This window comes from Pteronotus mesoamericanus, unplaced genomic scaffold (assembly GCF_021234165.1).
Source record: "Pteronotus mesoamericanus isolate MK-2021 breed Mesoamerican mustached bat unplaced genomic scaffold, CSHL_Meso_final contig_1210, whole genome shotgun sequence".
Taxonomy (NCBI): domain Eukaryota; kingdom Metazoa; phylum Chordata; class Mammalia; order Chiroptera; family Mormoopidae; genus Pteronotus; species Pteronotus mesoamericanus.
The window spans coordinates 609,780-631,262 of record NW_026555047.1 but is presented as its reverse complement, the minus strand read 5'-3'; the positions used below and the strand labels follow the sequence as shown (position 1 = coordinate 631,262).

The window sequence follows — 21,483 nt, the reverse complement described above, 5'->3', positions numbered from 1 at the left end:
TATAAGGTCAGTAACAGGAAGGATAAATGTCTGCACCTGAAATCCTAGCATCCTGTGTACTGGTTAAAATTCTCTGTAACAATATTCATGAAACCTACAATGTGATGGGATCCCCACCCTGGCAAACCCCAAGTCTTCCTTCTCTGACTAAGAAAGAGGCCAGGAGAGGGGTGCCTGGCTCAGGCCCCAACACCAACCAGGGGCTGCAAACGGAACACTGCAGAGAAAAGTGCTCAGGGTGGTTCAGAGCTCGCCCACCAGGCTCCTCAGCACAGCCCAAAGGGGAACTGAGGGCAAGGGCTGCACTGGACTCTGGGTCAGCTGGGTCAGGGTCTCCACCATGCCCTGTGCCATCTGATAATAGTTGCTCACCTCTCCCTCAACTGTTAAGAATTTGCCCTGTGTGCCCAAGGCCAGCGCCTTGAGCTGACGGAATCAATTAGTATTTGGCAGGCGGACAAATGGGAGACCAATGGATGGAGAGATGGATGGACAGATAGTCAAATGGATGGTAGGCAGGTGGAGGTTGGATTGATGCTGGAGTTGATAACCAGCCTGACAGCACCAGGGGTGCAGGAGAAGGGCAATGCATGGAAGCGCCGCCTGAGCACTCACATACGTCAGCTTGCAGACGGCATTTGCTTTGACTGCGATGTTGTCCTGCTTCAGTTCCTGCTTGATTTCATCAATGCACTGAGAGATATACTTTGCCTATAAGGGAAAAAAGAGAGAGGGAAATTAGGAGTGCCTGACTAAAACAGTTATGAGTAATTATTTCAGAAAGAAGCCAGACCCAAAACAAAAAGTCACACAGTATTATTTGATTCCATTTATGTGAAAAGTCCAGAACGATAAAATCCAGAGACAGGAAGTGGATTTGGGGTTATCAGGGGCTGGGGAGTAGGATGAGGGTGACCACTGATGGGGAGTGGTTGCTTTCTGGGGTGAATATTCTAAAACTAATTGTGTGCTAGTCACACAGCTGTAAACATACTAAAAGCCACTGAATTCCACATCTAAGAAAGCTGTGATTTAAAAAGCCATTTCAATGTGATGTAAGGGACATGGTATGGGGGCACCAATGGTTAAAGACAGCAACCAAGCGCCAGGGTCCAGCCTTGCTCCTACGGAAGAGGGCCAGCAGCCCAACCAAGTCACTTGGTGAGGACTGCAGAGTGCTCATTCCATTCTATTTCATTGCAATGTACAAAATTGTGTTTGTATATAGAATAAACTCTGTTGACAGAACTGGCTTCACCATCTTCCTCCTGAGGGCAGGAACAAGAGTGAGGCTGGAACAAGAGTGGTTGGTGAGGGGAAGGAAGGGCCAGGCCCCGTGGCTTCCCAGAAGTGTCAAGGTGTACAAAGCACAACCAGGCCAGAGTGGGTTGGCAATGGGATCGCCTGCCTGTGAGGGTACACAGAAGGAGCCAGGCTGGGTGAGGGCTAGGAGAAGATTGGCTATGAGAAGCCCCTCCTGCCCGTAGGGCCCCAGGCATCCAGTTGCTCCCAGGGTACCAAGCACACCCAGCTGTCTGCACACTCAGCCTACTCCTCTGCACCAAGGTCCCGGGTCCCCTTTTTCTGAACTTGCAGCCTCTCCTGAAGCAGCAGCGAGCTTGACTAGGCATCTCTGTCTGTGGCTCCCTTGCCTTTCTGAGCGTGATGTCAAGGCTCATCCAAGCTGCAGCAAGCATCAGTGCTTCATTCTGGTTCCACCATGTGCACACAGACGCCATTGTGCCTGTCCTGTGGATGGACACTGTATGCAAATAGATGACACAGTGTGCATATAGACCACACTATGTCTATCCATTCCTCTGTGGACAGTTGGATCTTTCCCACTTTTTGGCTCCTGTGAATAGTGCTGCTATTGTCATTTGGGTACAGGGATTTGTGTGTACATGTTTTCAATTCCCTTGGGCTTCCCTGTTAACTCAAAACATCTTCTAAAACACCATTCAAAAAAGATTTCACCTGCAGCAGTACTAGTCCACAAAGTTCAGAGCAAGTGATGTACCTACTGGGAGCAGGGAACAGTAAGGTGCAAGGCTCCTATTATGCACCCTGGGAGACACACCATGGAAGCCCCAAAGAGAACTGAAACCTGCTGCGAGGCAAGAAGTGGTCATCATGGGGTCCAGAATGAGTCTGTCCAGCACTCCATGAAGCATGAGGAGCTCCCCTCAGTTATTTGGTCAAGACCGACAATAACTGTCCAGCTGGAGGCAGGATTTGTTTCCCTGCTGTGCCATCGAGAGAACCTGCCTCCTAGCGCCCAGGGCAGCAAGCACACAAAGCAACAGCAGACAGCGGGCTCCTACTCCAAGTGCGCCACATGCTACCTCTCATACTCCAGGCTTGGTTCTTGGAGGGAGGTCCCAGCAGTACCCGCCATTCACACGGTACCCTGGACCATACCCTGAGACCCTCAGCTGCCCCAGCAGTCTCAAAGAGAAAAGAACTGCCTGAGTGCCCGGGGCTACAGAATGGCTTATGAATATTTTATAATCAAGAGATGGTACAATGGAACAAGTGTCACCATATCCTTTCAACAGGCCTCAGATTACTAAATCCCACTCAGGGGACCTCAGCTTCTGTCCCTGTGCACGAATGACCCCTTCCTGTCCCCTGGATCGCAGCTATTAATGATTTAAAAGGGAAAGAACAAGACAATCACAAGTGTTGGAGAAATCAGCCAAACACAGCAAATGGGGGGGGGGGGTGAATGGTACAGCCACTATGAAAGACATTGTGGCTCCTCAAAAGGGTGAACACAGCACCCACTCCCAGGTGGACCCAGAAAACACTGACATCAGGTGCTCAAACACAATGGCACTTGAATGTATAACTTGTGACAGCTCCAAAGCAGAAACATCCCAAATAAATATTCACTGGCTGATGACAGACACACGATGTGATCCACCTACCCATGTTAGCTTTCAGAAGCACCAGGCAGGGTCGGTCCACTTCCACTAATGCTGAGCAGCTCCCTTCAGGCCAAGCCCCTACAGATATTAACAACTATCCAGACAAACTGGAGAACAAGCAAAAGCACTAGGGAATGTCCTGTTCTTTTTAGCTTTTATCTAGAGTGTCAGGCAGAGAAGTTAAGACCGAGAGGGGAAACCTGTGTCTAACTGGCTTCAAGAATCATAGCAGAGTTTGGGGTGAATATGGCCACTGGAAAGTGAGGAGGGAAATCCCAGAGGAGAGAGAGATGGTGACGGTTCCCACATTCTGCATATAAATTCCTCCCAAATCTCTGGCCAAAACCTGTTGGCTCTACAAGAACTATGCACACATAAGCACATTCCACACAACACAGCCAAAGCTAAAAAATAAAAAAAGTTAAAAACTTCATAGGCCTTGTGCCCTTGTAAGAGAGGCAGAGCTGGAATTTCAGCCCAAATGAATTAACTGGCCGATAAACCAACCCCCCTCTCCACAGAATCAATGCTCCTCAGAGAACACAACAGAATCCAGAGTCTCTACAATGTCCCATTTGCAATGTCGAGGGTGCAATCCAAAATTATTTAAAAGAAGAAACATGAGAATTCAAGAAGACAACCAATGAAGATGGCCCCGAGAGAACCCAGATGTTGAAATTAAAATATGAAGATTTCAAATTCAGCAACTGTAACCATGCTCTCATGGAACACAAAGAAAATGTACTCACAATGAATAAAAAGGGGGGGACATGTAAGCAGAGAAAGTGACAAAACCTCCAAAGGACTGGCCATTTGAACCCAAGGCACTGCTGTTGGCATGGGACGTATCCCCGTAGGCCCATGTGGCCATGGTGCTTCTAAGCCTCCTCCAGGTGTCAGCCTTTACCTAAGAACCCAGAAGGCAGGGAAGGAACTGTGGCGCTGAGATCCTCTGTCTCTGCCATGGACCCGCACCAAAACCAGGTGTAAGCCCAAAACCCCTTCCATTGAGCTGGTCACCAGAGACAGACACCTGGTTCTGAAGGAGATCCGAAATCTTCAGAAGAGCATACACCTATTGTTAAGGAAGAACCTCGTCAGCCACCTGGCAAGAAAAAAAATGTGTTAAATTCACTCATGGTATAGACTTCGGTTGGCAAGCCTGGGCCCTGTTGGCCCTTTAAGTGGTGGCAGAAGCGTTTCTAATACATCTCTTTCAGGACGCCAGTCTCCTCTCCCTACATACTGGCCATGCTACTCTCTTCCTGAAGGATGTGCAGCTGGCCAAGAGGATCCTATGCATTCAGGAAGGGCTTGGCTGAGCTGCCACCTGCCCCTGGATGATACCAGGGACTGTCTAGAGCCGGGACCAGATCCATGGAGTCCAAGGTGCTGCCTGGACTTGCTGTCTGTGAATAGAGTGTGCATGTTGCTTTTGTAATTGTTTTTTTTTTTTTTTAAAGAAGCAGACTGCAATAGCTTTCCTCTGCAACAATCACCATAGTTCCAGAGGGCAAAGAACTGTTTTCACATAAAGAGACTCCAATTTGTAAAATTATTCATGACTACTTTAGCAACTTTGAAGATATCAGATTTGTTGATATTTGCAGTCAGTTGCATGGAAGAGCCTGCCACATCTAACATACAAAGCTCTTTCCTTCAGCTTAACCTCATCAGTGGCAGCAGCAAGTGCCAATTGGGACTGTGCCTGTCAATCAATTGTAGCTTGTTTTCAAAAGCTTGTTTGGGGTGAAATTTGAAAACCTTTCGAGGTTTGATGTTCTGGTTCTTCTTAGTAAGTTTCTATCAAAATCATAGAAAGAAATTTTAACTTGTAGAATTTTATAAATTCAGAGGATGTAGCAGTTTACATTTTAGAATTTTTCATTGCAGGATTTTAAAGTGTTTTTTCAGGGCCAGGATTTAAACTAAGTGTGGCAGCCATTCTCTCTCTCTTGGTCATGCGGGTTGAAAGGGTGCAGAAGGACCCCTACCTGCCCGCCATGAGGAGGTGCCACATGGTTTGGATTAAGAGCTGGAGAACCCAGCAACATGGCTGATGGTGCTGGGGAACTCCGGGACCTGTCTAGCCAAGCACAGATTAATGGGAGATGTCTGAGATGCTAAACTGAGACCAGGGGAACGCTGAGCTGCAGATTTCTGGGGGGGTTTTTCCCTCCTGAGAGATGGTACCTCTAACTGGCCTGATGTAGCAAAAGGGAGGCAGGAGTGTGTGGGCGTGCGCTCATGGATATTTTAAAGGGAGTGGGACTTAACAGTAGAATTCCGCCATTATTCTAAATTGATGTAACTTTTAAATAAACTACTCCTTTCCTTTTTACCAAATTCTGGCACTGGGAGTTTTGGCAGCAGGCAATCAGGTCCAGGCGCATCTGTTTCAGAATTGCATAGAAGCTGGCATTCTGTTACAAAGAGACTCTGGAAAGTTGTGTGTTCAGAAGCTACCTCTGCTCTGCTGAGACTCATCTCCTCCAGCCTTCATCTGCTGGGGCCAGCCTCTTCTTCCCATCCAGGCAGGGCCTGCCTTTGCACTCAGTTCTACCTTTGTACTTTATGTCAGTGAACCGGCAGGTCACCGGTTTGATCCCCAGTCAGACACGTGCCTGGGTTGCAGGTTCAGTCTTCAGGGCATATATGAGAGGCAACTGATTGATTCTTTCCCTCTCTCTAAAAATAAACAGATAAAATCTTAAAAAGAAAAAACACACTGCCAACCCAGAATTCTTTACCCAAAATAATATCCCTCAGGAGTGAAGAAAGAACAGAGTCAGATGATATCTGCCTTTGAACCTCAAAGCACTCACAGAGAAAACAAATGAGACCCACAGAAAGTGTCTGACCTTCAGGAAGTACCTGCCTGAACCTTACTTTAGGTGTAAAACAGGCATTCAGGACTGTGGATCCTCCACACAGGAAAATGGAAGAAAGGGTTCTAAAATATGGAAAATGTTTTATACTTATTTAAGTGTGCTAAACATTGACCTAAACAGTTATGTGAAGTTAAGTTAATGTGGGAAGTGATTATATTTTATTTTTATTTCTACGTGGCATTGCTAACAAAAAGAATATTATTCCCCCTTTTACAAGACAAAAAAGAAATTGGCCAGGGTATGCAGACATGATCTAGATCCAGAAAACTATGTTAAAAACATAAATTAGAAATGTTTTAAGGTATAAAGTATAAATGGCTATATATCATTGACATAGTTTTTAGAAGAAACCAAATGTGGTGCAAGTATGCTTACAGTTCTCCAACACCTTAGCCTGCCCCATGCCAATTCACACTTCGCCTTGGGGCAAGTGGAGTCCTGAAACACCACAGCCCATTTCAGTATTGTTTTCACTGTGGCAGAATTCAATTTGGAACAGAGGGTACACACACTCTTCACAGATGAACCCCTTAGGGCTGCAATAAAATAGCCATATCAACCCTGGCTGCTCAGGAAGAACTATCTGCGGCACTTTTTAAAAGTTCCAGGCTCCCTGACCTGCCATGGAATAGTGGTCAGTATAGCTCAGGGAGAGGTCCAGAGAGTCTTTGTTTTCACAAAGCCCTGCAGTGGATTTCAAGGTGCTGACAAGCCACACTCCCAACATCGCCCAGTGTCCCCAGGAGCCAAAGGACTCAGTGAGAACCACTGCCCTAGAACCAGAACACAAAGTGGAAGGACACAGGGACTCACAGGTTTGGGGGAGAAGCAGCAAAATGAAGAGCCCCAAAAGGCTGATGTGGTCTCAGTAAAAACCAGAAAATTGTACCCGTAAGAGGGGGTGGGTAGTTTGAGGAGCGTGTGGAAGGCTGAGGGGGCCCTTGTGTGGAAGAGAGGACCACCAGAAAGGCCCCCAGTGGTGCCCATGCCCAGTTCTGGAGGACATCTCTGCAAAGAGGCCCAATGTGCACAACAGACTTTATTTTTAATTTGGAATTATCTTGGGTTTTTTTCTGTTATTATTCTGATTTTTAATTATAATTGACATACAGTGTTACATTAGTTTCAGGTGCACTAGATAGTGATTCAACATTAATATACCTTACAAAGTGATCATAAGTATAGCAACCATCTGTCACCATACATAATCATTACGATATTACTGACTCTATTCCCTATGCTGTAATTACATCTCTTATGACTTACGCCGTAACGGGCAAGATGGACTTCTCCAGCACAATGGGCCAACCCAGGGTTGGTGTTGTTCAAGGTGCATAGTGAGCAAGATGGTGACAAAAGAGCATCTGGAGGTTGATGTGATTTGGAAGGACAAGGGGGTGTGGTATGGGGCACTGCAACACTTCAGGGGCTTAGGCCCAGGGAGCAGTGGTTGAGGGAGGTGACTGGAGGAAGCAGGCGATACTCAAAGGCATGCGGGCTGGTCGGTGTCCTGAAACTGTTGTAACATGACATCACACATTCAGTACATTAAAATCAGGCACATTTATTCTCTGACGGTTCTGGGATCACGAGTCTGACATGCATCTTCCAGAGCTGAACCCAGGTTTGGGCAGGGCTGGGCCTTCCAGAGGCTCCAGGAGAACTGCTTCTGGTATTTTCCAGCCTGTAAAGGAGCCACATACTTGGCTCATGGCCCCTTCTTCCATCTTCACAGCCAGCAGTGCAGCCTCGTATATCTCTCTCTGACTTTGACCCTCCTATCTCCTGCTTATAAGGACCCTTATGATCATCCTGAGCCCTGCAGGGAATCCAGGGTCCTCCCTTGTCTCAGGAGCCTTGACTTAATTCCACCTACAAAGTCTCTGGCATGTGAGGCAACATGTCCACAGGTCCTGGGACTAGGATGGGGACATCTCTGGGGGCCATTATTTAGCTGACCAGTCAGGTCACGCAGGGCCAGCGGGGAGACAAAGACCAGGAAGCAGGAGGCCATAGACTCCATGACCACAGCAGAGAGACCAGGGGATGGAGAGGCCAGGCCCTCACAGAGTCAGAAGAGCAGCAGCAGCATAGATGCCTGGGCCTCAGAAGGAGGCAGCCCATCCTCATCCCCATGAGCACGGAAACCCACCTAGAGGACTAAGCTGGTCCAGAGTGCCAGTTCCAACCTTGGGTTCTTGAATAACAGGCAACGTCAGCTCCAGAGGGCAAAAGGAGAGGCATTTCTCAGGGGACGCTCCAGTGTCAGTGTGGGCCTTTGTAGGCTGGTGATAAGGAGCCAGGCCAATAAATATGAGTAGAAATCCAGGGCCCCCCAGTCATAGCTGACCCCGAGATGGGGTTAATGTGCCTGGATATTGTTAAGGACAACTCCTGTGAGAGGAAACAAGAGGGAGCTGGGATAAGGCTGTATGGATTTGGCCAAGTGAAGGACCGGGGGGAAAGGCTGGATGGGAGTGCCCAAGGAAAGGTCAGCAAGGCCAGTTACCTGCCTAGGCTGCCCTAAATGCAGTCATCACCTGGGAGCAGCAGCATGGCCTTTGGAGGACAAGGTGATGGACTTCAAAATTGAGCAGCTTGGCTCCTCCTGGTCAATTACACCCAGGAGCTGAGGTCTGGGGCTACCGAAGGGCACAAAGGCGGGCCTTAGGAAGTGCAGATAGTTTCCAGGAGAGAGGTCTAAATTACATACAAAAGCAAAGGCAAAGGGGGAACGGCCAGTCATCAGGTACTCAGCACCAGGCAATGAAGCAGCAGTTGCCAACACAATGCTTCCCAGAACCTATTCTACCCAGGTAATGAAAGGTACATGCAGAGCTTGTGCCCAACAGAGTGAACCGCAGCCCCAAACAACAAACTGGAACAACTTAAATGCCCAATCAAGGGAGACTAGCTATATAAAACGACGGGAGAGTCTTCCTATGCTGACACAGAAAGCTGTCAGTGAGGCTGCTACACTCACAGTCAAGTCACAACAGAATCTTAACTTGTACTCAGAATCACCCATGATTTCTGTGCAGAGAAAAATCTCAAAGTACAGACACCAAACTGATTTACAGGGAGAGGTGTTGTCCCTTTACTTAATAAATGCTGAGCTTATTACAGAAAGTTATGGGTATAGTTTTATAAAGATTAATAGAAAAAGTTTCGAGAGCCCTGGCCAGTTAGGTCAGAGAGCACTGTCTGACATGCCAAGGTTGCAGGTTCAATCTCAGCTCAGGCACACATAGTAAGCAAAACAACAAATTGATATTTCTCCCCCCTATCCTTTCTCTCTCTCTCAAACTGATTTTAAAAAGTTTTCCCCAAAACATTAGAAGTGCCCATGAGAATAAAATATTAAGCCAATTCAGTTTTTTCCCTAGTCATATCCAACCTTTTATAAGCAAGAACAGGCAGGTAGCTCAGTTGGCTGGAGCATTGTCCCAATACACCCAGGTTACAGGTTTGATCCCCAGTGAGGGCACATACAAGAAGCAACCAAAGAAGCATAAATAAGTGAAACAACAAAGCAATGTTTCTGCCTCTTTCTCTCAAAAAAAAAAAAAATATATATATATATATATATATATATTAGAAACAAGAATATTCACAAGTGGATTTCCCCCTACCTGCCAACATTATCCTTGCTGTATGTATTTTAAGGATAATGAATTCAAGCACTCCGGAAACGTGTAAATTAGACCACTATTTTTCAAACTTCTGGGACTCATTTTAAGAAATGTTTTCCATGGTAACCCAATACACAGACGCATGTACACACTTAGTATCATGAATGGAAATAAAAGTTTCAAGAAATGAGTTATTCTATGTGCATGCAGTCTGGAGTTTTCTAGTTTCTTTCTTTTTTTTTTTTTTAACATAACCCATTAAATTGAATTCACAGCCCACTAAGGGGTCAAAGGAAACGTTGAACCGACTGGAAACAGTGAGGGAGACAACTTCATGGGGTGCTCTAGCACTCACGGAAGCTTGCGTTATGTTACTCACTGCATATCCTCATAAGCACCTGCAAGAAGGGAAGGTGGTGGTAGCCCCCATTCAACAAATGAGAAACAAATCAGGAGCTCTCCCCAGGTTACCCACTTAAACAAGCCCAAGAACTTGGACTCCAATCTCCTAAACTTCATACAAGCTCCAATAAGTCACCCTGCCTTTACACACAGCTTTTAAAGTTCCTGATAAGCCTCCTTTCCATGATACTGCACAGAAATTTTAAGTTAAAATCTATTTTAAAAAGTAAACTTTGGGGGGGAACTATACTGCTGCAGAAAAAGCACATTTTCAGAAGTCTCAGTTGGTGTGTGGTGGGGTGGGAGGGAAGAGCCTATTTGAGAGAGTGGGGGAACCAGGAGTCATGGCTGAGCTCCTACAGGGAAAAAGATAAATGGCTGGAGTCAGAAGTTACACTTCTGGCACCATGATGACCTTCTGATTATAAAACCACAGCACGGGGATGCCATGTCCTGTCAGCAGTCATCAACAGGCCGAGGGCCAAGGGCAGAGCATACTCAAACCTGTGACTTTCAGCACCAGCCTGGACCTGTGCTATTTAAAAAATGCTTCTACCATCAACACCTCTGTTTAATGTGTTCCGAAGCATGCAGGGAAGGCACCATCAATTCCCACCAATTCCAAATGAAGGAACCAAGGGTCAGGGTACTGCCCAGTGATGACGGACACACCCTCCTAAAACATACAGATGCCCTAACTGGAGTGTGTGTTTCTCTTCCAGAAAGACACTATGCCCTGTCCTTAGAATCCCAAATAGGCTGCTCAGTGACATTCAGTGAATAGAGGTGGAACCAGTTTAAAAAAAAAAAAAAAAAAAAAGGGAAATCTAAGGGAGCAAACCAAATTTGCCTAACCGCTGCTCAGTTATAAAGGACAATCAACTACTCTTTCAACTCCAAATGAAAGATCAGGGTAAGAGTTTGCTACACACTTGTAATCATTGCCATCAGGGAGAGCTTCCAAAATGATGCAAATCCCAGGGAAGGGTTATGGAAACGAGAGAAAATAACCTCATCACATTTCAGTGAGATCACACCTATTCTGAAAAAGTGCTACAGAGGCAGAAACACAGCCTCCCAGCAAATTCAACTTCCTTGCACCTTCTAATCTGTAATTCCTGACTTCCCTGGGCACCACTCTGAGGAAGGCTGGTTAGCACCTGATACTGGGACCTGCAAAGTATCAAACAGCTGCTCTACTCAGGGCAGTTTCTCTCTAGGCAGAGAAGCAGGGACTTTCTTTAATGTAAGAAAGTCCCTGCTTTCATCATGTAAGGGCCTGGCTTGGGCCTCTTCCACGAAGCCAGAGGCCGGTGGCCACTAACTGTCCTCATTCCTCTTAAATTTAGGTCACAGGTTGGGGGTGGGGAGGGAAAAAAGAAAGGCAATGGTGCCCACAGTTACAATTTTACTTCAGGAGATCTTTCTTTTCTCCTGGTTTTTGGTTTTCTAGCTGAAGAAGGCTTCGCCCATCCCAGGACCTCTCAGCAGCTTCCTTATTCTGGCCTGGGATGCCTGCTGCCTTCGCCCCTCCTAAGAGGGGAGGACCTATCTTCCCGGGAAGAACCGGTTCCGGGCCAGGCCAGAAAGCGACTGGACACGCACTAATCCCAGAAAAGGTTCCTTCGTCAGTGACTCGCGGCCAGGACGGTATCCCCGGAGTCCAGAGACCAGGGGCGGGGCCAGAGGCCTTGTATTTTAAACAGGTGATCCAGGCACACATTCAAGGTTGGAGAACCCCCAACTCGGGGCGACCTGCAAAGTCTCTTCCGGGGTCACCGCGGCAAGGGGGAAGAGGGTCCCGTCGCCGAAAGGGTAAACTGAGGCTCCGAGACAGAGGCCATCCAGTGGCAGGTACCCCCACAGGCGAGTGGATACCCGGTCGGGTGGGGGAGGGGTGTCCGAGAACCGCGACTTGGGGGGCCTGCGGGGTCCCGTCTGGAGCTGCCTTTGGCCCTCGGGGGTAAACTGAGGCTCAAAGTGGAAGCGGGTGTGTGGCGCTCAGGCGCGGGAAGGCAAGGATCGAGACAGGAGCGGAGCCTCATGGGCGAGCCGCAAGTCGGGGTCTCGGGCAGGGCCAGGCCTGCCCCTCGCGGTGCGCCCGGCTCACCTCATCCTCCTTGTGGTTGCGGATGCCGCGCACCAGGTCCTGCAGGTTCTTGTCGAACATGCGGTCAATGCTGCCCTTGACCATTTTGAGGGCCATCACGGCGGCCGCCGGCAGGCAGCAGCCCCGAGAGGCCGGAGGCCGGGTGCCTTGCGGGGGTCCGGGGGCCGCGCTTTTTGCCCGCGGAGCGCTGCGCTGCCGGCCGCCGCTGCGGGGCGGGCTCCCAGGACAGGCTGGCGACGGTCCGTGGGGCGGCAGCGGCGGCCGCGGCGGCGGAATGCGCTGGGCAGGCCGCGCTGCACTCCCCTCCCCTCACGCTCCGCGGCACTTGCAAATGGCGGACGAGATGGCGGGCGGTCAGCTGACCGCGGGACTCCGCGGGCGAGGGTCCACCCCCGGAAGTCCCGCCTCCCACGAAGCCCTGTCCCACCTCAGGGATAACCACGTTTCCCTGACGACACCATGCCGCCCTAGGGAAACGAGGACAACGCCCTCTGAGCCCACAGGCCCCGCCTGCCCCGGATCAGGGATCTTTCCCCTCATTGGTTAGTGTCCTCTGGAACTCCACCTACTTCCTCCTTCGGCTTGTAACCACGCCCCCTAATTGAGACCTCCCAGTCCCTCGGATAAGTGACAGCTGTGGGCGGGGCGCCCACGTGGAGCTTCTCTGGCTAGTTCCTAGAGAAGAATCCAGCTCCGCCTTTTTTGATTCTAAAAGCTGGCGCTACCTGAGAATCTGCAAACCAGTCGCTGCGGTGAACGGATCCTGTGTCTCCTGCCCATCTCACTAAATCTTGTGAGATGGGTAGGACAGGCCATAACCATGGCTCAGAACTAGGATCCCCGCTAAAGCAGTCACTCATTCAACATTTATTGAGGGCCTTCTATGTGCCAGGAATGGGAACGAGCGCTGGACACACAACAGTTAATGAGGTACACTCAGTGCCAGCCCTCCGGATAAACCATTCAGAAAGTAAAAATGCAAGCCACAGACTGAGATAAGACATTTGCAATAGATATATCTGACAATGGACTTGTAGCCACAACGTGGTTCAACAAACAGAACTCAAGCAGAACAATACAAAAATTCTTAGAAATCATGAGAAAAAGACAACCCTATTAAAACATGGCAAAACAAGAGCATGCATTTCACAAAAGAAGACATCCAAATAAGCCAATGGGTGAATGTAAAAGATGCTCCATCTCATTAATAATCAGGGAAACACAAATTTAAACTATAATGAGATACCTCTGTACCCCAGTGAGAATGGCTAAAACTAGAAAGACTGATGACATCAAGTGTTGAAAAGATGTGGGGCAACTGGAGCTCTCCTCTTTTACACTTCTGGTAGGAATGCAAAACTACACAGCTACATTGGACACCTGTCTGGCTGTATCATTTAAAGCTAATGTATGGCCCAGGCCCAGTGTGGCTCAGTTGGGTTGAGCATCACCCTGTAAACTGAATATCGCAGGGCACATACCTAGGTTGTAGGTTCAGTCACTGGTCGGGGTGCATACTAGAAGCAACCAATTGATGTTTCTCTCTCTGTCTCCTTCCCTTCCCCTCTCTCTTAAACCAATAAGCATGTCCTTGGGTGAGGATAAAAAATTAAAAAAAAAAAAAGCTAATGTATGCAGGCCTGGAGGGGTAGCTCAGTTGGTTAGAACACTGTCCTCATATGCCAAGGCTGTGGGTTCTATCAAGGTCAGGGCACTTACAAGAATCAACCAATGAATGCGTAAGTGGAACAATAAACCGATGATTTTTTTTCTCTCTCTCCCTTCCTCTCTCTAAAAATTAATAAATAAAAATAAAGCTAACATATGCATAACCCTGTGAGCCAGCAATTCCACTACTGGATGCAACAAGTATGCAGTGATATAGGCCTTGACTGGTGTGGCTCAGTTGGTTGGGTGTTGTCCCACAAAGGGCACAGTCTTACATTACAGTTCAGTCCCAGTCAGGGCGCAAGCGAGAGGAAGCCGGATAGATGTTTCTCTTTCACATCGATGTTTCTCTCCCTCTCTGTCTCCCTTCCTTCCCCTATCTTGGGAAAAAAAAAAGAATGCAGTGATATATCCACCGAAGACTTAGACAAGAATGTTTACAATAGCTGTATTAGGCAAAAATCCATAATAACCCAAATGTCCAACAACAGAATTGGATAACTTGTGATATATTCACACAATGGGATACTATACAGCAACTAAAAAGAGCAAATAACTCACAGAACAAAATAGATAAATTACACCACACCATATTGAACATGAGCCAGGCACAAAAGAGTGTGTATATGATTCTATTTGTGCGAAGTTCAATTACAGGCTAATTGAACTAATAATGGTAGAATTAAGTTTTAAGAGTAAGATTTTTTTTTATCAGAAACAATTCACACCAGAATACAGTGGAATAATATTTTTAAAGTACCAAAATAAAGAAAGGAAAAAAAACCCTTAGGATTCTATACCCAGCAACAATATCTTTCAAAAGTGAAGGCAATACATATTTTCAGACAAAAAAAAAAGCTGAGTAAATTTATGGCCAATAGAACTACATAAAGAGAACCTGGGGAAGGGGCAACAGGTCATGAAGGTGGCAAAGAGCCCCTGAAGCAGCACAAGAAGCAGGCCAAGGAGATGGACAAGGCATTCAAGCAGAAGCAAAAAGAGGAGCAGAAGACATTTGAGGAGCTAAAAGCGAAGGCTACAGAGAAGGGCCCCTAGCCACAGGTGGAATTAAGAAATCTTGCAAAATGTGAGTTGTTCCTTGTGCCTGGGTCAATGGTGATCCTTAATTGCATTCCTGTTTTAACATCTGGATTCTCTGTCATAACATCTCTTGCCACCTATAGCTAGAACGAAGTGTTCTCTCGGAGCCTGTTCTACATTTAAGAATAAACTTTTGTAAAAAAAAAAAAAGAAAAAAAGTAGTCATGCAGTGGGTCATCCTTTAGTTCTTCTCATTTTTCCATTTCAACCTTAGCTGTGAGGTCAGAGTAAACCCAGCCCAGAATTCTGTCCAAGTGTGTTCTTCAATCTTTGCTCCATCCAGAATTCTGTACCGCCTGGAATTAAAGCAACTTGTTTGAAAGAAAAACAACAACTACATTAAGAGGAATGTTAAAAGATATTCTTTGGGAAGTGAAGAAAATGATACCAGACATTTGGATCTATGCAAAAGAAAGAAGAGCACAAGAAATATTTAACATGTGGAAAATATAATTATTTCTTAATTATTAAAAGTGACAGTTGGCTTTGGCCCGGACTGGTGTGGCTCAGTGGGTTGAGCGTTGACCCACAAACCAAAAGGTTGCCAATTTGATTCCTGGTCAGGGCACATGCCAGGGTTGTGGGTCAGGTCCCCAGTTGGGGGATGCAAGAGGCAACTGATCGCTGTATCTCTGGCACCTCAATATTTCCCTCTCTTTCTCCCTCCCTTCCCCTCTCTAAAAATAAAAATAAATAAATCTTTTTTAAAAAAGTATTTCCACACTTATATAGTCAATTGATTTGCTACAAACGTTCCAAATAACTCAACTGAGGACAGAAATGGTCTTTTCAACAGAAACAACTGAATAAAGAAATGGAAAAATATTCGATAGTTGTCCCTGACTCTTAGTGTGTATCATATACAAATTTAACTCATAATAGATCATAGACTTAAATGTAAGAGCTAAAAGTATAAAACTTCTAGAAGAAAACATAGGAGAACATCTTTATGACTTTGCTTACACACAGATCTTTTTTGATAGGACACAAAAAGCACAAACAATTTTTGAAAGGAATAAGACTTTTTCAAAAATTTTTAAAATTTCTCTTCAAAAATGTTAAGTGATAAGGCAGGCACCAACTGGGAAAAAATTTATAATACATATATCTGACAAATAATAAGAAATAATAAAAAATGCAAACCAATTTTAAAAGTGGGTAATAGGTTTGAAGAGTAGATACTTCACTAAAGAAGGTTATCAATGACCAATAAGCACATGAAATGGTGCTCAAAATAATGTCATTAAGGAAATGATGCTCCCCCATGGGATGCCAAAGTGTATCTATTAGAAAGATTAAACTAAAAAGTCTATTAACAGCAAGTACTGATGAAGTGACAGCTCAATTAGAACTTCCTTCCACTGCTGGAGGAAACACAAAAGACACAACCACTTTGGAAAATGATTTGGAAAATTGTACCTAATTTAAAGATACATCTACCATATGACCTAGCAATTCTGACTGGGAAATAGGTTTTCATTTCTAATTGCTAAGTCAATTAGAACACAAACTCGTATGCAAATTATTATAGTATCTTTATTCATAATAGCCCAAAAGTGGAAACAATTCAAGTATCCATCAACAGATGAATGGTATATCCATCCAATGGAATAATACTCAGCAATAAAAAAAGAGATGAATTACTGATATACACGATAACTTGGATGCATCTTAAAAGCATTATACTAAGTGAAAGAAGTCAAACCCAAATACTACATACTGTGTGACGCTGATCTTTGAAAGTCTAGGAAAAGGAAAACAATTTTGACAGAACCCATGTCACTAATAGTCTGCAAGCAGTGGGGAGGGAAGGGAGACTGCAAAGGAAGAAAAAATTTTGGGCTGATGAAAGTGTTCTATATTGTGATCGTGATATAGTTATACAACCATAAACAATTGCCAAAACTTATCAAACTGTAATCTCACTATGAGTGAATTTAATTGTATGCAAACTACGTTCAATGAAGCTGTGCAGAAAATACTACAAGCGGTGGGGAAAAAACTTTATATCGGCAAAAATGAGTAAAATATGGAAAAAGATATATCATCCAAACACTAATCATATGAAAGCCGGACTATTTCTGTTTCTATCAGAAAAAAATATGTACAATTCAAAACAAGAAACATTACCAGGATAAAGAAGGGCACTAAAATCAGAAGGGCAAATAATTGACCCAATGTCACAGGGGCCAATTCATCAAGAGGACATAATAATCCCAAACATGTATGGCCTTAATAATTAGGTTCGAAACATGCAAAGGAAAAATGGACAGAACTGATTGTTCCACCTCAATGCTCTAACCTTTTTTTTTTTTCCTACCTACTAAGTAACCTCTACAGACATTTATCAGCTTCACAGGATAAATATATTTTTAACTTTGGTCCTGGGAGAGTCTTCTGAGAGGACTATAAAAGGGAATTAGAAATCATGGACTCTATCCAATTTAAACTCTTGGATAAAAAAATAGTAATTAACAAAAAAAATAGACAGAACTGAAAATAAAGTCAAATCCATAATGTGGCTGGAGATGTCAATGTCTGTCTCTTAATAATTAGTAAAATGAGACAGTCAGTAAGGCTATAGAAGACTTGAACAACACTATAACCAATTTGATATTTACAGAACACCAAAAAAACAGCAGTATGTCTATTCTCTTCAAACACACATGGAATATTAATTAAGATGGATGGATAATATGCTGGTTCATGAAATCAGTTTCAATACATTTAAAAGAATTGAAATTATACAGAATATGTTCCCTGACAACAGTGGAATTATACTAGAAATAAACAACAGAAAAAAGATAATTGAAAACCCCCAAAATGTGCCTTTGTAATTAATAAATATCTTAGGGGAGATACTTGGAGACTATGTATTACCTTGCTTTTCATTTTCCCCCTGAGATTTTAATGTCTACTGTGTTTGTTGATTTAAGACTTGCTGGGACACTGGACATCTCCTGACTTTTCTGTGTCAGGACCCTCTCTACAACCCCTCCACGCCGTGCCCCAAGATTCCCTCCCCAGAGAAAACCACCATTTGTAGTTTGGGATAGCTCCTTCCAGACCCTTCCCTCTGCATTTATACACTTTGTTCTCTACTTGTCCCATTAATGGATGAATGCCTTTTCATATAAGTGAAATCACACTGTTCTGTCCCTCGCTGTCACTTAAAATATGTCTTGGATGCTGTGGTTGGTAGAATAACTGCCCCAAAAGACATCACCATTCTGGCCCCAGGACCTGTGAATGTGCCACCTCACATGGCAAAGGGACATTGCATATGGGATTAAGGCCCCTGAGATGGGATGACCCTGGATTCCCCAGGGGCCCAGTGTCATCACAAGGTCCTCATAACAGAGAAGCAGGGGTGTCAGTCAGAAAGACCGAAGAGGCTGCACTGCTGGCTGTGACGATGGAGGAAAGGATGCGCTGCCTCTAGAAGCTGAAAATGTCTGGAAACGGTTCTCCCTGGAGCCTCCAGGAGGACCAGCCCTGGGTTTAGCCCCGTAAGGCCCTTGTCAGACTCCTGCTCTCCAGCACTGTACAAGCATATTATTATAAGCTGTTTTAAACCACTGCTTTTGTGGTAGTTAATTGCAGTAGCCATAGGAAACTCTTACAGAGAAGTTTTCTGCAACAGAGTATGAAGCTCCATCTTGTTTTCTGTTTTAATTGCTGTTTGTCATTTTCTCATTTAACCTGTTAGAAAGATACATTGTTGCCATATTTTGCCCTTAAAACCATTGCAGCTACCATTATACAAGGGTGAGGAGCAAGGAAAATAAAGGCAGGAAGGTGATATGCATCATGGCAGACTTGGGGCCTGCTCTGTGTGTAGAAGGAGGCAAAAGGTGGGGCTTGGGAGAGCAGCAGGGAAGGGATTTGGGGTCCTCCGAAAAAGAGGGTGTTTGGGACGGAGCTCTCATTTCCCTTACCCTGAGCACTGACAAGGCAGAACTTGGTCTCCTTCCTTTCATTCCTGACCCTAAGGATTTAGCACACAATCAAGTTTATGAGGGTTGGGTGGGTGCCTAGATGAGGGACTGGGATATTCATTCCTAGCTCAGCAGTCTAGAGCAGCATGGTCCCATTGAGCTTTCTGCCATGAAGAACACATCCTTTCCCTGTGTTCTCCAGTGTGGCCGCCACCAGCCACGCATGGCTACCAAGCACTTTGAAATGTGGCCAGTGGGGTGCAGACACTGTATTTGAAATCTTACTCAAAATTGAACATATCAACAAACAAGAAATTAATAAGACTTGGCAAGGATGTGAAGAAATCGGACCCTTCATGTGCACTGCTGGTGGGAATGGAAAATAGTGCAGTCACTGTGGAAAACAGTCTGGTGGTTCTTGAAAGAATTAAACACAGAATTACCATATGATCTAACAATCCTCTGCTGGATGCATATGCAAAAGAATTGAAAGCAGGAACTCAAACAGATCTTTGCACACTTGTGTGTTCACAATGGCTTGATTCACAATAGTCAAAAGGTGGAAGCAACACAAGTGTTCATGGATGAACCTCAAAGACAGTGCAATAAGACAGACACCTAGGGACAGGTGCTATATGGTTCTACTTAATGAGGTCCCTAAGGGGGTCAAGTTTATAGAGACAGAAAGTAGATGGTGGGTGCCCGGGCTGGGGAAGAAGGGTTAGGGGTTTAGTATTTAATGGGGACAGAGTTCCAGAGTGGGAAGGTGAGATAGTTCTGGAGACGGATGGTGGTGATGGTTGCACAACAATGTGAATGTGCTTAATGCCACTGAGCTGTGCAGGGAAAATGGTAAATTTAATGTCATGTGTATTTTACTACAATAAAACATTGAATATGGTGGCTAGAGAGGGCCATGTTGGAGAGCAGAGATTTCGAGGCTGGTCAAGTGGGGAGCGAGGAGGTGTAGCAAAGGGGTCTGCAGTCAGAAAGACCCTGGTTATGCTCCAAATTCTGTTGGGGACTCAGGCAAGTCATTATTGGAGCCTCAGTTTTCTCATCTGTACTGGGGTCACAATTAAACAAAAGTCTCAATTCATGGGGCAGTGCTAGGATTAATCCAGGATTTCTCACCTGTGGGTGATCTTGCTCCCAGGGGACACTGGGCTGTGTCTGGGGACATCAGTGGTTGTCACAACTGAGGGTGCTCCTGGCACCTAGTGGATGGGAGCCAGAGACGCTGATTAAACCCCCTCAGTAGCCAGGATGTCCCCCCTCACAGGAAGTGACCTGACCCAATGTTAGCAACACTGTGGCAGGAGACTCTGCTCTAGAAAATGCTAACTATAGTGACAGAAAGCAGATGAGTGATTACCTGGGGACAAGTGATGGGGAGGGCCACAGCCTGGCATGAGGGAACTTTGAGGGTAATGGAGACCTTCTCTATCTTGATTATGCTGATAATTTTACAGGGTATGTATATATACAAACTTATCAAATTCTATAATTTAAATATGTGCATTTCTATCATACCTGTCCATTATACCTGAATAAAGCTGTTTGGTTTTTTTTAAAGTGAAGCCCCCGCCCTGGCTGGTGTGGCTCAGTGGATTGAGTGCTGACCTGAGAACCAAGAATTCACCAGTCTGATTCCCAGTCAGGGCACATGCCTGGGTTGTGGGCCAGGTCCCCAGTAGTGGGCGCTCGAAAGGCAAACACACATTAGTGTTTCCCTCCCTGCCCCTCACTCTTAAAATACATGAATAAAGTCTTTTTTTTTTTTAAAGTGAAGCTCCCATAATACTCTATTTCTTTTCCTGTTGAGTATTTCTCTTTAAAATGTATCACTTTCTAGCAAACCATATTGTTTCCCCTGTCATTTTGTTTATTATCAGCCTCCACCAACTCCTCCACCCCTAACACAAATTATCCGATCTAGGGATCTCTCTCATTTTGTTTGCTATAGGTGCTTAATAAATGTTACATTGATGAAGACGAAAAGTTTCGACAGAAGTGGATTTTTACAGTACTGGGAGCTAGTGGGCTGCCTGCAATCCCCAGTACAGCCAGCAGAGGACAGTGCTAGCCAGGCTCAAAGAGGCAGATCTTTGGCAGGTTCTTGGTCTGGAGCCCTGAGCTTGGGGACTTGGCCTGAGACTTAGACATGTGTGATCAGTTCCAGCTCTACCCTGAATCTACAAACGACCCATCCACCCACCCACTCATCCATCCATCCATCCACCCACCCATCATGTGTCCATCGATTCACTCAATAAAATACTGAGTGTCTACTGTGTGCCAGCTGTGGAAATAAACAGAGATGGAGGACCAAATTTTAGCAAGGAGAAGGTTTGGGGGGAGTGGCCCAGGCAGATGTCAGGACGAAGCAAAAGGCTAGAATAAACAGCATGGTGGAAGAACAGAGACGGGGCTGGTGTCGTTGGAGTACAGTGAGCAAGGAGGGGAGGGAACAGAGGTGGGATTGGTGAGTTCGAGAGGGGCCAGATCAGGCATCACCGCACAGGAGCATTCATTGAATGCTTATGATGTAGCCCACATTTGTTCTATTTTGACGGTTGAGACAGTGGCCGAGGATCATCTCTTTTTCCTCTTGACACAACAGACTCAGTGAAGTAAGGTCAATTAACCAAAACCCTACAGCTGGTAAGTTGCCATGTTCACACCCATTTCTCAAGTTTTTCTCCTATTCAGGTACCTTTGCATACAACTCAGACACCATTAACAGGTTCTTTCACCTGCACTTGGGTTCACTGCTTTGAAGCTCTCTCAGTCTGATGAGGGGGACACCTA

General features: G+C 45.5%; 1 protein-coding gene across 4 annotated transcripts in view; it reads right to left on the bottom strand.

Moving 5' to 3' along the window:
- Positions 1 to 21,483, bottom strand: part of AP3D1 (adaptor related protein complex 3 subunit delta 1) — a 65,223-nt gene that overhangs the window by 27,933 nt on the left and 15,807 nt on the right. Inside the window, exons 1-2 of one of the 4 annotated variants that reach the window (XM_054587095.1) lie at positions 11,966 to 12,270; positions 616 to 711 (exon numbers count right to left, since the gene is read on the bottom strand). In XM_054587095.1, the coding sequence (XP_054443070.1) occupies positions 616 to 711; positions 11,966 to 12,061 (192 nt within the window). In that variant the 5' untranslated portion in view covers positions 12,062 to 12,270. Of the gene's footprint in view, positions 1 to 615; positions 712 to 11,965; positions 12,271 to 21,483 lie in introns of those variants that run through there. The other 3 variants (XM_054587064.1, XM_054587074.1, XM_054587084.1) reach the window with 3 other exon arrangements.